This window comes from Bos taurus, chromosome 11, assembly GCF_002263795.3.
Source record: "Bos taurus isolate L1 Dominette 01449 registration number 42190680 breed Hereford chromosome 11, ARS-UCD2.0, whole genome shotgun sequence".
Classification (NCBI taxonomy): domain Eukaryota; kingdom Metazoa; phylum Chordata; class Mammalia; order Artiodactyla; family Bovidae; genus Bos; species Bos taurus.
In genome coordinates this window covers 70,795,082-70,808,960 of record NC_037338.1, presented here as the reverse complement: position 1 = coordinate 70,808,960, position 13,879 = coordinate 70,795,082, and the positions used below count along the sequence as shown (strand labels likewise).

The window sequence follows — 13,879 nt, the reverse complement described above, 5'->3', positions numbered from 1 at the left end:
AGGTGGTCTCCATGGTTCCCCAGGGAGTGCAGCCCAGACCCTGGCTTCTAGCCCTTACAAGTCCATTCAGCCTGCAGACCCCCCACCCCGTCTTCCCTTTCTCAGTAAGGTGGCTTCAGTGCCGTGCTGTGGAGGCCTCAGGTCTTCTGGGTGAACCACTCTGCTCCTCTCGTTTTCTCACAGCTCAGTCCTTACCTGCGGTGCTCACTTTGGGGTCTCCTGAGTGGGAAGAAGAGGAGGAAGAGACGGATCTTCGAGCTTTCAGGGAGTTGAGGCCTTTCTCGAACCCTGAGCTGGGGCTGGTGGATGCCCTGCAGTGCCTGGAGAGCAGTGACTGGTGAGGAAACAGCCCGTGTACCCTGTGATGGGGTGGGGTGGGGCTGCATAGGAGCTCCTGCCCCGTGCCTCTCCCCCACTGCAGACCCTGGTCCCACGGAGATGGGGGGAGGGGACTGTGTGTGAGTCCCACGGCCAGCGTCTGTCCCGGGCTGCCAACAGTCCTGTGTGTGGCTCTGTGGTGCCCCAGAGCCAGGCCTAGGAAGTACATTCTGACTCTGCAACGCTTCCATGGGGACCTGAGGAAGGTCAGAGTCCTTCTTTTCTCTAAGTCAAGTTCATCCCGCTCCGGTGTTCCTCCCCCACACAGTCTTGTGTGCTGTGTGCTAAGTCGCTTCAGTAGTGTCTGACTCTGTGTGACCCTATGGACTGTGGCCCGCCAAGCTCCTCTGTTCACGGGATTTTCCAGGCAAGAATACTGGAGTGGGTTGTCATGCCCTTCTCCAAGGGACCTTCCCAACCCAGGGATTGAACCCGGATCTCTTATGTCTCCTGCACTGGCAGGCAGGTTCTTTACCACTAGCGCCACCAGTCTTGGTCGTGAGCAAAGTGATGACTTGAGGTCCCATTTGTGGGAAGGCCTCCTTCAGTCCTCATGTTAAGAGCCTTCTCTTGCAGGCGCAGGCTCTGTGGGTGGCCTAGGCTTGGGTTGTGGGGGTGGGCCTCTATCCTGGGTTGGGGTGGGTCACGGACCCCGTAAAATGGCCTGTATTGGGCTGTTGGCCTTTCAGCCTGGCTGTGACACCAGGACATTGCCGCTGATGCCATCAGATCCCTCCCCGCTGCGGCGAGGGTGGTGGCCGTGTGGGCGCCCTGTGTAGAGTGCCCTCCCCCAGTCACCTGTGACAGGGCCTGGACTTGCTTCTCAGGCAGATGAAGGAGAGGGGCCTGGTGAGCATCCAGCGCCTGGCAGCCTGTCACTCAGAGGTCCTGACCGGGAGGCTACATGATGTGTCCTTGGCCGTGACCGGGGAGGTAAGGGCTCCCGTGCCCCGTGTGCTCTGCTGGACCCCCAGCCAGTCCCCCTTCCCTGGTGCTACTGCCAGTGCCGGTCACACAGCAGCTGCAGAGGGGTCCGTGGCTCCCAGGGCATCCCTGCTTATTTCTCTGCTCTCAGCCACAGAGGTGGGAGCTAGACACCCATTTCTTAGACTGGAAAATTGAGGCCCAGAGTTTCCTTATTTCTAATCTCTGGGTATTTAGATCTGTCACAGCCCTGCATTGTCCTCTGTACTTAGAATACCTGAGGAGGGATGGAGTGTTCTGGGCTAGATCTCCAACTTGTGGGCAGTTGTAACATTTCCCAAATCCTTTCTCCTGTGAGGCTAGGGCTGGCTTGGCCTAAGGGCGGGCCCAGATGGGCAATAAGATGTATCTTATCACAAGCAGAGGCAATGCCCCCTGTCCTTGGGAGTAGACTGTCCCCGTTGGGGGGCCTTGTGAAGATCAAATTAAACATTAATTGTAGAAGTGCTTTCAAGACTAAGTGTTGTACAAATTCCAGATGATAATGATAATAGGAGGATTGATAATTATGATGATAACAAAAGTAATGATGTTTTTTAAAAATGAGACTACTTTGCCCAGAGCTACTGCAGGGTTTCCATTTCCAGTCTGGCGAGGCCTAGGCCTGCGTGAGGGTGTGGGCCACAGGAGGGCTGGTGCAGGGTTCCTCCTTCCTATGTGTTGGAGCCCTTGGCAGGGCCCAGCAGTCCTGCAGATCCCCGCCCATCTCTCTCCAAGGTCACCAACCTCCGCTCCAAGGTGTCCCGCCTAGCCATCAGCACGCTGGGAGACCTCTTCCGGGCCTTGAAGAAAAACATGGACCAGGAGGCCGAGGAGATCACCCGCTGCCTGCTCCAGAAGATGGCAAACACCAGCGGGTTCATCCAAAGGGCAGCCAACCGGTCCCTGGGGGCCATGGTGGAGCACGTGACCCCTGCCCGCTCCCTGGTGGCCCTCACCTCCGTGGGCATCTAGTACGTGGGGACCTGAGGGGGGGGCAGCCTGGGGAGGTGAGGCAAAGGGGAGAGGCGCTGGGTAGGGGCAGAGCAGGGAGATGGTGCAGGTGCCTCAAGCATTTCCCTTGGGGAGAAAGACCCCTCCTCCCCGGTGGACCTCTCTCCAGCCTCTCCTGGGCCAGGCTGGGGATAATGAGGGCAGCTTGTAGCTGTCCCAGGCACCAGCTGGGAAGGGACGGGTGCTACTCTGTGCTCAACACTGGGGAGCTTGAAGTAGCCGTGGTACTGTCCCCAGAGATGGGACGGCAGAGGCAGCCTTTGGCCTGAGTCTCACTCTACCCAGGGGAGGGATGCTTCTTTCTGATGAAATCTGGGCCGTGAGCAGAGCAAGGCACAAAATCTGCTCTAGCTGGCCCCACTTGGCCTTCTGGCGAGGAGGAGGGGACAGGCTGCTGTCAGAGCCCTTCTGCAGCCAGATCTGCTCTTTTCAAAAACCAACACCAACAGCAAAACCAGAAGCATTCCCCCAAGCCCTTTCTCCCACAGGGTGACACAACTCTCAGCCCCAACAAGATAGTCACTGACCGTTATCCCGGGTGGCCTATTGGGTAGAACCCAGGGTGAGCTGTCATAGCTAGAAGGCCTTTGCCCACAGACTCCTGAACCACATTACCTAAGTTCTCAGCCTGGATTGTTACTAAACTTCCCCCAAGCTTCTGTTTCCTCATCTGTAAAAGGAGACCAGGGATAATAATAAAATTGTTAGGAAGAGTACAGGAATTGATTCATGAAAGAGGGGTAGGGGAAGCGCCTGTCTCACCTGACATTGATTGAGTGCTGATTGTGGTTGTTTCTAACTAGGGAGAAAGCAATTGTATTTTTTTTCTGGATTCCTCCCCATGCCTCTGCTTCCTCGCCTGCAAGATGATGATGAAATTAGCTTGTGGAGTTGAGGAGACCCTGGTTCAAAGGTGTCTAGTGCAGAGCCTGTCAGGGAGGGTGTGCTCATGGTAAACCGAGCCAATTGATTCTTGTCAGGAAGAACCATGGGAGCCTGGAACAAGGCTGTGCATTGGAACTCCCTAGGGTATTGCTTGGAGAAGGCAATGGCACCCCACTCCAGTACTCTTGCCTGGAAAATCCCATGGGCAGAGGAGCCTGGTAGGCTGCAGTCCATGGGGTCACGAAGAGTCGGACACGACTGAGCAACTTCACTTTCATGCATTGGAGAAGGAAATGGCAACCCACTCCAGTATTCTTGCCTGGAAAATCCCATGGGTGGAGGAGCCTGGTAGGCTGCCGTCTACGGGGTCGCACAGAGTCAGACACGACTGAAGCGACTTAGCAGCAGGATATTGCTAAAGTGCAGATTCTGACTTGTATGCTAATGCGCTGGTCCCTGGGCCACATGGAGTAGGGAAGTCTCCCTTTGTGTTCTACTGGAATGGTCCCCAGTGGGGAGGAAGGGGCCAGTGTCACCTAATGCAATGGACTGTGGACACATTGAATGCACAAGAGGTGACATCCCAATGGGTTCCTCCTGTAAGATTTCAGGTTCCCCTAGAAATCACCCATCGATCTCCTATCCCACCTCCTGTTTCAATTCAGCTCAGTGAACACACAGTAAATGCCCACGAAGTGCTGAAGGGTCACCATGCCAGAGGGGAACAGGGGATTCAGTTGAGAGGAAGACTTAGTGTCTGATCCTTGGGAACCATGGGGTACTCCTGTATTTACCAGGGGACAAAGGACAGTGCCCTTCTCCCCCAGAAAGTACTAGTTTTGTCTGGGGGCTCAGAAGGCAGAAGTAGGGTATCCTAGGTAGAGAAAAGGTGAGAAGTGAATTTAGGCAAAGGCAGCACATGAGCTCAGGAAGGCACAGGGGTGGTGGGCACACGGTGGGCCTGGAGACGTCACGTGGCTTCAGTTCCATTGTCAGGAAGGGACTGCTCTTCCTTGAAGATTCCCCTGAGCCCTGGAGGGACAAAATTGGGAGCCCACTGTGGCATGAAACATGGAGACACAACTGTAGGTCCATGTGTGCCAGTCTGGGGATGCCCCCGACCCCCACCCAAAACCCCATTCCTTGGCTGAGCCCTTGCCTGTGACTGTGTTTCCTTTCAGCCACCGAAACCCCTTGGTCCGGAAGTGCACTGCCGAGCACCTGTCGGTCGTCCTGGAGCAGGTAGGCGCCGAGAAGCTCCTCTCAGGCACCAGAGACAGCACAGACATGCTGGTGCACAACCTGGTGAGACTGGCCCAGGACTCCAACCAGGACACCAGGTAATGCAGGGCCTGGGGGACGGCTGACCCGGCCAGCCCAGGGCAGACAAGGCCGTCGGCCACCCTGAGGGTCTTGCTCATGCAGCTCAGCTTCCCCAGGGCCACGGGGAGGGACAGTGATGGACAAAATTGTGTCCTTTCCTTGCAGCTGTCATCCCACCTCTCCACACCACCACAGCCAGAGCCAGGCCCGCTCAGGGAATGGCCACTACCCTCTACCTCCAATCTCTCACCTTTAACTCCCTCTCTAGCCATTGCAACCCTACCATCTGCCTCACATCCCTCACCTTTCACTCCCCCTCTAGCCACTGCAGTCTTGCTCTAGTTTCTGTCCCGGTAAATGCCCATGAAGTAGGCTCCATTCCCTATAAAGCTATCCATTCATTCATTTTTTTCAAGAGATATGCGATATGCATTCTGTTCATTACTATGAGCACAGGTGTGAACAGGAAAAATTAGACCCCCGTTGTCTTGGATCTTACCTCCTAGTTGCATAATAAACAAGTAAATAATTATGACAATTTTAGACACAGATAAGGGGCAAAACAAAAATGTAATGGAGAACTAGGTAGGGACTACTTTAGGTTGAGAGTCAAGGGATATCTCACTAAAGAGTGACATTTGAGTTGAGAACTGATTGGCTAGTAGGGCCCAGCTCTTTGAGGATTTGGGGTGCAAGAGTCCCAGCAAAGGCAGGTGGTACATCCCCTGGGATGGGCTAAGTTGGGTGTTGAATGATGAGAAGGCGAGGCTTCGTGGAGCACAGTGAATGAGGGGAATGGTGGGCAGTTCTGGGGAGGAAGCAAGGCCAGGCCGGGGAGGGCCTCATGGGTCAGGGGTTGGGATTTTGGTAGAAGTCTCTAAAAGCTGGAGTTGGGGTCATTTATCATACTTCTCAGTTCGTGATGTGTTATGTCTGAAGCCCCCACCACTCCTGGTTCAGCTCCAGAGGACACGTCCAGACTGTTCTGTGTTGTGTGCCAGGCAGTGCGTTCACATGGGCTGTCCCAGGGTGTAGCCGGGAAGGCGGCATTGCACGCATGCACCCTCCTCATGCACTCCCACAGGACTGCGCCTCAGGACTGCAACCCCATGCACTGCAGCCCTCCAGGCTCCTCTGTCCATGGAATTCTCCAGTCAAGAATACTGGAGTGAGTTGCCCTTCCCTTCAGGGAATCTTCCTAACCCAGGGATTGAACCCAGGTCTCCTACATGGCAGACAGATTCTTTATTGTCTGAGCTACCAGGGAGGCCCCTCCTCTCCTGCCCCTGAGGTGCCTACATCCTCACAAGCTTGCAATGTCTGGATTTCACATTTTTACCCATCTAGTGGATAGAAGTTCTAGGTCACTACTGCTTCTTTCCTTCCTCCCTGATTGCTAATGCATTTGGGTGCTTTTTGATATCTTTGCTAGTCTTTTACTTTTTTTGAAAAAAGTCTCTCTGACCACTGGAGGATTGATAGTTGGGGAGAGGAGCCAGGGTGCAGGTGGGATGCTGGGTGGATGGCTACCCCAGAATCTGGGCAAGTCATGTTGGAGGCTGCAGAAGAGGGAGAGGGTGGATTGGGGTGTATTTTGAAGGCAGAGCTGATCGCAGGTTGGTGGTGAGGATTTCAAAAAAGAATCAGAGATGACACTTAGGTTTTCAGATGAACTGTGGGGTGACTGAAAGGGCCATCTACTGAAGGGAGGAATATTGTCAGGGAAGTATTGAATAGAAGGTTTGACTGGTTTGTTCTTCATCATGGGTGGGGGAAGGGACGTTGAGATCTAATACCTCTCCAGATCTAAACCCCTTGCCGACCTCTCTCTCACACTGGATGGCATTGACTGCACTTCATTTTCTTTCTTTGAACCCTATGCTTCTGGTTTCCATGGTGCCACACTCCCTGGTTCTCCTCCTTCCTCTGTGTCTTTCTCCCCCATCTCCCCCCTCACCTGGATGCCCATGGCTTCAGGAGTGTCTTCAGTCCTCACCCCCGCCTTGCAGCTTTCTTTGAGCGACACCATTACTTCCTGTGGCTCCAGTCACAGTGAAACTCTGATGCTCCCCTGTGTCTGCCTCCAGGCGGCTCCTTCTCTGAGCATCCGTCCATGTCTCTGATGCCTCCCCAGGACCCATCATTGGGATGTCCCATTGTCATCCTAAATGAATTTACTGCCTTCTCCTGAAGGCTGCTTCTCTGGCTGTGTTCCCTCTCTTATTAAAAGTCACTATTATTTACTGAGTCATCTGAGATTAAAAATGGGGACGTTATACTTCATTTTTCCCTGCACATTTTAATGTCTTAGAATCCTAGGCATCTCACAGCTGTTGTTGGCCAGGCAGCAATTAAGACTTTGGTTTTACTATCTACACAATTGCAAACTTGATGCTCGTTGCTCATCATATAAACCTTTGAATTACTGTCTGTGTTGTAGGAACTACATTATGAGACTTTGTTTGCTGGTTAGCCTTTTATATTTATTTTAAGAAGTCCCTGTGGAGAATTGTTGAGTTTAATCGTTGTTTAAAATGTCTTTAGAAATATTACACTGTTTTTGGCATTGAAATGAAGAGTTATTGTATATGAGAAAAGGCATGGAAACAGAGTGTTGGGGCATAAATTCGATATTAATGCAAACATTCATCATTGAAGGAAAGACCCAGATTCCACAGTTTCTTACAAAGCAACCATTTGGTACTTTACCTGACCTAAGGAAGGAAGGCAGTCCCCACAAGAAGTGTTACTTGTGTTTCTGAGATAGCATGTAGAAGGATGGATGGCTTTCACATGTGGGGCCGTGTCACTGAAGGCAGTGGAAATTGCCCATGTCTTCCTTTTCTGTTTTTCTTTTGTAAATAAATTAATTGTGCATTTTTACAATTAATGAAGTTTTAGATTGAGTGAATATGATAATTCTGGATGCTTCAGGCTCCACCTCCAATCAGCTGCCAAATCGTTCAATTTCATCTTCTTTAGCATCTCTTGAATCTGATCATCCTTACTTAACCCCACCCTCCTGCCTATGTCAGGCCTTAGCATCTCTTGCCTGGATTATTATAGTGACCTCCTAATAGGTCTCCTGGACCCCAGCCTGGTCCTGGAAGATCCATTCTCCACACTGCTGCCTGAGACATTAAAAAAAAATTGTTTATGTATTTATTTTTGGCTGTGCTGGGTCTTCGTTACTTTGTGTGGACTTTCTCTAGTTGTAAGGAGAGAGGCTTCCTCTTCATTGTGACGTGCAGGCTTCTCACTGCAGTGGCTTCTCTTGTTGCGGAGCACAGGCTCTAGGCACACGGGCTTCAGTAGTTGCAGCAGGCACACAAGCTTAGCAGTTGCAGCTCTCAGGCCCTACAGCGCCGGCTCAGGAGTTGTGGGGCACCGGCTCAGTTGCCCTCGGCCTGTGGGATCTTCCTGGACCAGAGATCGAACCCGTGTCCCTGGCATTGGCAGGTGGTTTCCTTTCCTGGTTTCCTTTCCACCGCACCACCAGGGAAGTCCTGAGACATTTCGATTTTAGTGCAAATCTGGTCATTCCTCAGCTTCAAGCCCAGTTCCTTCACATCTCCCTAAACTGGGTCTTACCTTCCTTCTTCTCTATCCTGTTCTCTTCCTGGGTCTGGTCTCTGCATGCTATTCTCCAACTGCACTCCTGCAGGTCCAGTAGACTGTCTTATGGGGTCCCCCCACATAATACCACCACTATTCATCAGGTAGAGCTGACCCCTCCCTCCTAGATTGCCCCACCACATCCTTTCTCAGACTTCTAAATGTCTCATGCTAGAAAAAAAGTTATTACTCTTTGGTGTAGCCATCCAACAGAATATTACTTAGCCATTAAAAAGGATGACATGGGGAGATGACTAATGATAAAGTAAAAAAAGCTGGGTAAAAGTTGTATATACATTCTGATATCAACTAAAAATATATATGTAATATATAATAAAATAATATAAAAATTTAATAGTGGTTTTCTCCTGGTAGTGGGATTATGGTCAGTGTTTATTCTGAGTTGGGATTACTGTCACAATAGAAAAAGTATTAAAAATTCTCTTACTATAATTATAAAAATTATGCAGAACTGTAAAGCAAATTTGTATTGCATTCCTGTGGCTGTTGTTTCATCCTGATCTTTCTCCAATGGCAGGTTTTACGGCCGGAAGATGGTGAATATCTTGATGTCAAACACAAAGTTTGATGCATTTCTGAAGCAGTCCCTTCCATCGCATGACTTGCAGAAGGTCATGACAGCTATTAAACAGCGGGTGAGTTGGCAGGCGGTGAGGTGTGAGCTGGTCTGGGGTGGGCATCAGGGTTGAGCCTGGCAGCCTGCAACCCTCACTCTGGTCAAGGGGAGGGGTCATGCGCTCTAGAGGCTTTCATTTTATCCATGATGCCTGATGGGTAGAATTTCCTTCCCGGTACTCAAACCTGGTTCTGCCTCACGATGCCTGTGTCCCTTGTGCCTGCCTAGGTTTTCTTGCCTTCATCTTCTAAGTGGGGATCTTGACCCCTGAAAGGCTCCCCAGGGCCCTCCCAAGCTCTCCTGGGTGGAAGGGGTTATTCCTCTTGTTTCGGTCTAGACTGGAGCATCTGGCAGTTCCCCAGAGGTCCGCCCCTTTCAGCTCATGTTGTGTGTGTATGTATTTCTCAAGGGAATAGAAGATGGTGATGAGCTTCCATCCGCCAAAGACCGCAAGCTGTCAAGAAGTCTGGTGGTGTATGAGAATGGGCTGCCTGGCCAGGACGGGTACAGTAGCTCTTGTCTCCCTAGGGCTCCCCATCCAAGACTGCTGACCATGACATTCTGCTTGGCCTGGGGCCTGCAGTGGCCCTGGGTGGGGAGAGGGGTATGCATTTGGGCTGCAACTGAGCCCTACTTGGTCGGCAGGACTCATGGGTGAGTTTATGGGGAGAGTTCCCCCACCCACATCTCAGGGAGGGCAAATTGTGGGCTAGGGAGCATCTGCTGGTAGAGATGGGTTCCTGAAGTCTCAGCCATGTAGCTGCTGTTTAAGGGGGATGTGGTCAGGCTCCATGTGAACTCAGGGTTTCTCCATCCACTTAGAGCACCTTTTGCCATCAGAGGGGCCATCCTGGGACTAATTTAGAGGCAGAGGTAGAGTCAAGGCAGGTGAGAAGGAATAGGCCCAGGGGTGAGAGAGTGGGCGTCAGGAGGAGTTAGACACCCAACAGGAATCTGAAAGTCACTCCTGCACTTAAAACTAAACTCCTTCTGCAGGAGAACATCTGGACTCTTTAGCTGGACCCCTGGGGGAAGCCCCCTCCATGTCTTCTAGATTAACTCCCTGCTCTCAGCCAGACCTCAGCTCCCCGGCCCTCCGAGTTCTCTCTTTCCTGTGCCTCTGCCTATGCTGTGTCATCTGCACCTGGAACGTGCCTATTTATTCTATAAGATGTGACCCCACCGTGACCTTCCCCCAGAAGCTCTCTCTGCCCCTCTGCCCCCATGTCCCCTAGGTGGACAGGTTGCCCCGGCCTTCAGTCCTTCACCTCCCATTGGTCCATGAGCTCCTTGGGCAAAGACCACACCTCTCATCTCATCGCTCGCAGTGTCCAGCAGAGCTCTTGGCACACAGTTAGGCAAGGAGCCTGGGGATTAGAGATGACTGTCAGAATGGATGATGTTGGCCTCTGCTGGGTGGGACTCAGGTGTAGGGCAGAACTCAGAGACCCAGGTGAGCACTGGGGCTGGGGGATAGGAGTTCTGTGTGAAGCAGCTCTCTTGTTGGCTGGAACAGACCAGGGGAATATGATGGGCCTGTGATGTTAAGACAAATGTTAAGACAATAGGGCTTCTTAACATTTCCCTCTTCCCAGAGGATATGAGCAGAGCCTAGACAACCAGGGGTCAGGATGCAGGCTCCTGGCAAGACCTTCCCCAACAAAATGTGTCTGTTGTCATTCCATGGATTTCCACCCTCACTCCAAGCTCCCTCACCCCATTCCTAACCTACCTTCTGAAAAGAGGAAGGAAAAAAAAAAAGCAAGAATAAAGAGCTCTGCCCACTGATAAGAGGACAGAACCCCAGGCACCCAATTGGCACCCTCCTGAGGAAAAGGCACTTCGAGAGTTTCTGAGGCCTGTGACCCCAAGCAGTGGGTGGAGGGGAGGCTCGAGTGGACTAAGCTGCAGGTCAAACTCTGGTTTCAGCCCCATCTGTCTTTGGGGGCTGTGCATGGCACACGATGTATGTTCATTCCCTGGGGCTGCCCAGGTCAGATGCTTGTTCCATGCAGGCTCTGCTCTAATGGCCCACGGCTGGTGGGGCTGCGCTCCTCCATGCGGGGTGGCTTGGAGATGGTGGAACAGCTACGGGAGCTGACGCGGCTGCTGGAGGCCAAGGAGTACCAGTCTCGGATGGAAGGTGTGGGGCAGCTCATTGAGCATTGCAGGGCCAAGCCAGAGCTCATCACTGCCAACCTGGTCCAGGTGAGTGTCACCCCACACCTGTCCTGTCTCTCCCCCCAGTGTATGCAACTTCAATCTGGAAAACTCGGGAGAGGGTTGGACATTGTGCCAGACCCTCCAGGGTAACGGGAGCCTGACAAACACTTGCTTTTCAGTTTCCATGGTGACATAAGATTATCTGGAAGTGGCCAAGAGGACAAGGGCATTGCTTCCTGTTGGGCACCTTGGGACCACTCAGAGACGTGCTGGTCATTTTTCATCCTCCCAGCAGATTTATAGGGAGGAGGGTGGAGATGGAGGTTGCCATGGCTAAGGGCTGCCCCAACCCTGCTATGCACATGAGGTTTGGGGGTAGAACATGTGGTTGATCAGGCAACTGGGCCAGGATGGCTGGATGGGTGGGTTCAGAGAAAGCACAGGTTTCACAGTCTGGAAATGAAGGTAGATGCCTGCTTCTTCCCGGAGTGAGGCTGCTGACACTCAAGGCACATAGCAGAGTAGTTAAGACATAAGCTTGAAGTTTCTTACTAGCTGTGTGATCTGGGCAAATCATTTAACCTCTCTCAGCCTCAGGTTTTGTTTTGTATTTTAATGGTAAACTGAGGATGAGAACCTGTGCTTCATGGGTCATTAAGACTACTCTATGAGTGAGTGCAGAGTACCTAACAAGATGCTCTATGCCATTTGCTCCCAACGAGTACTCAGTATACAGTCCTTCCCCTCTTGTTGCCTCCCCCTTTGAGAGGTGAGCTCTTCATCACTGGGAATGCTCTGACATAGGCTGGATGGTCCCCAGCAGGGAGGAGGAATCCCTGCCGAGGGCAGCTGGTTGGGCTGTAGGACTCCTGCCCAGCCTGGGTTCCCATGGGCTCTTGGTTTCTGTTCCCTCAATAGGTCTTTGATGCTTTCACCCCGAGGCTTCAGGATTCCAACAAGAAGGTGAATCAGTGGGCGCTGGAGTCCCTCGCCAAGATGATCCCCCTCCTGAGAGAAAGCTTACAGCCCATGCTGCTCTCCATCATTATTGCTGTAGCAGACAACCTCAACTCCAAGAACGCAGGAATTTACGCGGCTGCGGCGACGGCGCTGGATGCAATGGTTGAGAGTCTAGGTGAGCCTACTCTGAGCCCCTGCTGGGCTCTGGTAGGTGGCTGGCTCCCTCCCTGGCCCCTCTGTTAAGCTTAGGATGGACATTTCCACCTTCCCTCCTTTGGAATCAGCAGAGCAGTGAAAAGGCATTGATTGGCTCTCAGGTCAAACACTGAACTGGCCGAAAAGTTCATTTGGGATTTCCTGTAACCCCATAAGTTTCATTTGGGGTCTTATGGAAAACCCCAAATTACCTTTATGGCCAACCCAATATTTCCTGAGGCTGCATAGGGCATGGGTGGGCAGCCCAGGGTCTCCCAGGTTCTTTATTTGTAGGCTTTTCCATGTCATGTCCATCTGGTAGAAGTGGAGACAACCTAGTCTTGCCTCCTCGTGGTACACATGATGGAAATAACTCGCCCTGGGTCATATAGTGCCAAGCAAGTGAGCCACTGGGGCACTGATGCAAAAACAGATCAGGATCACTGAGAAGGAGTTAGAAGAGCTGTCAAGTTTTTTTTAGTTGTAGAGATAGTAGTAGGGGATGTGGTCTGTATGGGAACCAGGCAGGATGCTGGTGAGACAGGAGGGCAAGCCTGTTGGAAAGGACAAAGGTGACCACCTTGACTGTCTGATATAGGAGTCAGGTTGGGATCCCTTTGACTTTTTGAGCATGGAATGAATGAGAATTGCCTTTGCAGTGATTTGGGGTGAGGAGTGGAGAGTGACAGTGGAGTGAGGGATGGGGGAAGAATGAAAAGAACAAAAAGGCAGAAGCCAAGGGAGAGACATGAGGAAAGACGGTAGCTCCTCTGTCCCTTATCAGCTTTGCAGGATCACATCTTGGTTCTGGAACATTAAGTGGGAATTTTGGTGCATCTATTTATTTTTTTTTCAGACATTATATTGTTAATTTTTTTTTTTTTTTTTTTGGAATAAAGCAGATTAACCAGGCTTCACAGGTGGTGCTAGTGGTAAATAACCTGCCTGCCAGTGCAGGAGACATGAGATGTGGGTCTGATCCCTGGGTTGGGAAGATCCTCTGAAGGAGGGCATGGCAACCCACTCCAGTATTCTTGCCTGGAGAATCCATGGACAGAGGAGCCTGGCGAGCTACAGAGTTGGATGTGACTGAAATGACTTAGCACGCACGCATGCATAGCTGATTAGCAAGGTTGTGGTAGTTTCAGGTGAGCAGTGAAGGGATTCAGCCATACATACACGTGTATCCCTTCTCCCTCAAGCCTCCTTCCCATCCACGCTGGCACATAACATTGAGCAGAGTTCCCTGAGGTTATCCATTTTGTTGTTGGATATCCATTTTGAATACAGCAGTGTGTATATGACCTTCTGTTATCCATTCCTTTGCTAGATGATTAGATGGTCATATCTGGTGTATCTAGTACACAGACTGAAGTGCAAGTTCAAAACCTCAGGTATGTGAGAACGTAGTAAATGATAGACTCATGTCCAGACCAGTAGTCTTTCACAAACTAGTCTTGCCTTGATGTAAGGAAATGTTTGATCTGAGAACCACTGTTGGCTCTGTTGCCATATGTTCCGATGAGCACAGAGCCATGTCCTGCCTCTGGAATGCACAGAGCATCCATCCCCATGGTGCGGCTGGAAACGCCGCCTGGCACACCTACCCCTCCTCCCCATCCCACACCCTGGCCTGAGCCCAGCTCCCTGGGGCTGGGACACCAGCTGTGTCCTTGGCTGGAGCCTCCAGGAGAAGTTTCAGTTACAAATTAAAGGCCTGGTCAGGCCCTTCTCTGCCTCTTGAGA

At 51.6% G+C, this 13,879-nt stretch overlaps 1 protein-coding gene across 1 annotated transcript in view; it reads left to right on the top strand.

Moving 5' to 3' along the window:
* TOGARAM2 (TOG array regulator of axonemal microtubules 2) overlaps nt 1-13,879 on the top strand; it is a 45,400-nt gene that overhangs the window by 19,125 nt on the left and 12,396 nt on the right. The window contains 8 exon segments of the mRNA XM_024999762.1: nt 184-337; nt 1,206-1,311; nt 2,080-2,315; nt 4,422-4,580; nt 8,717-8,834; nt 9,225-9,319; nt 10,831-11,023; nt 11,897-12,113. Of these exon segments, the coding sequence (XP_024855530.1) occupies nt 184-337; nt 1,206-1,311; nt 2,080-2,315; nt 4,422-4,580; nt 8,717-8,834; nt 9,225-9,319; nt 10,831-11,023; nt 11,897-12,113 (1,278 nt within the window).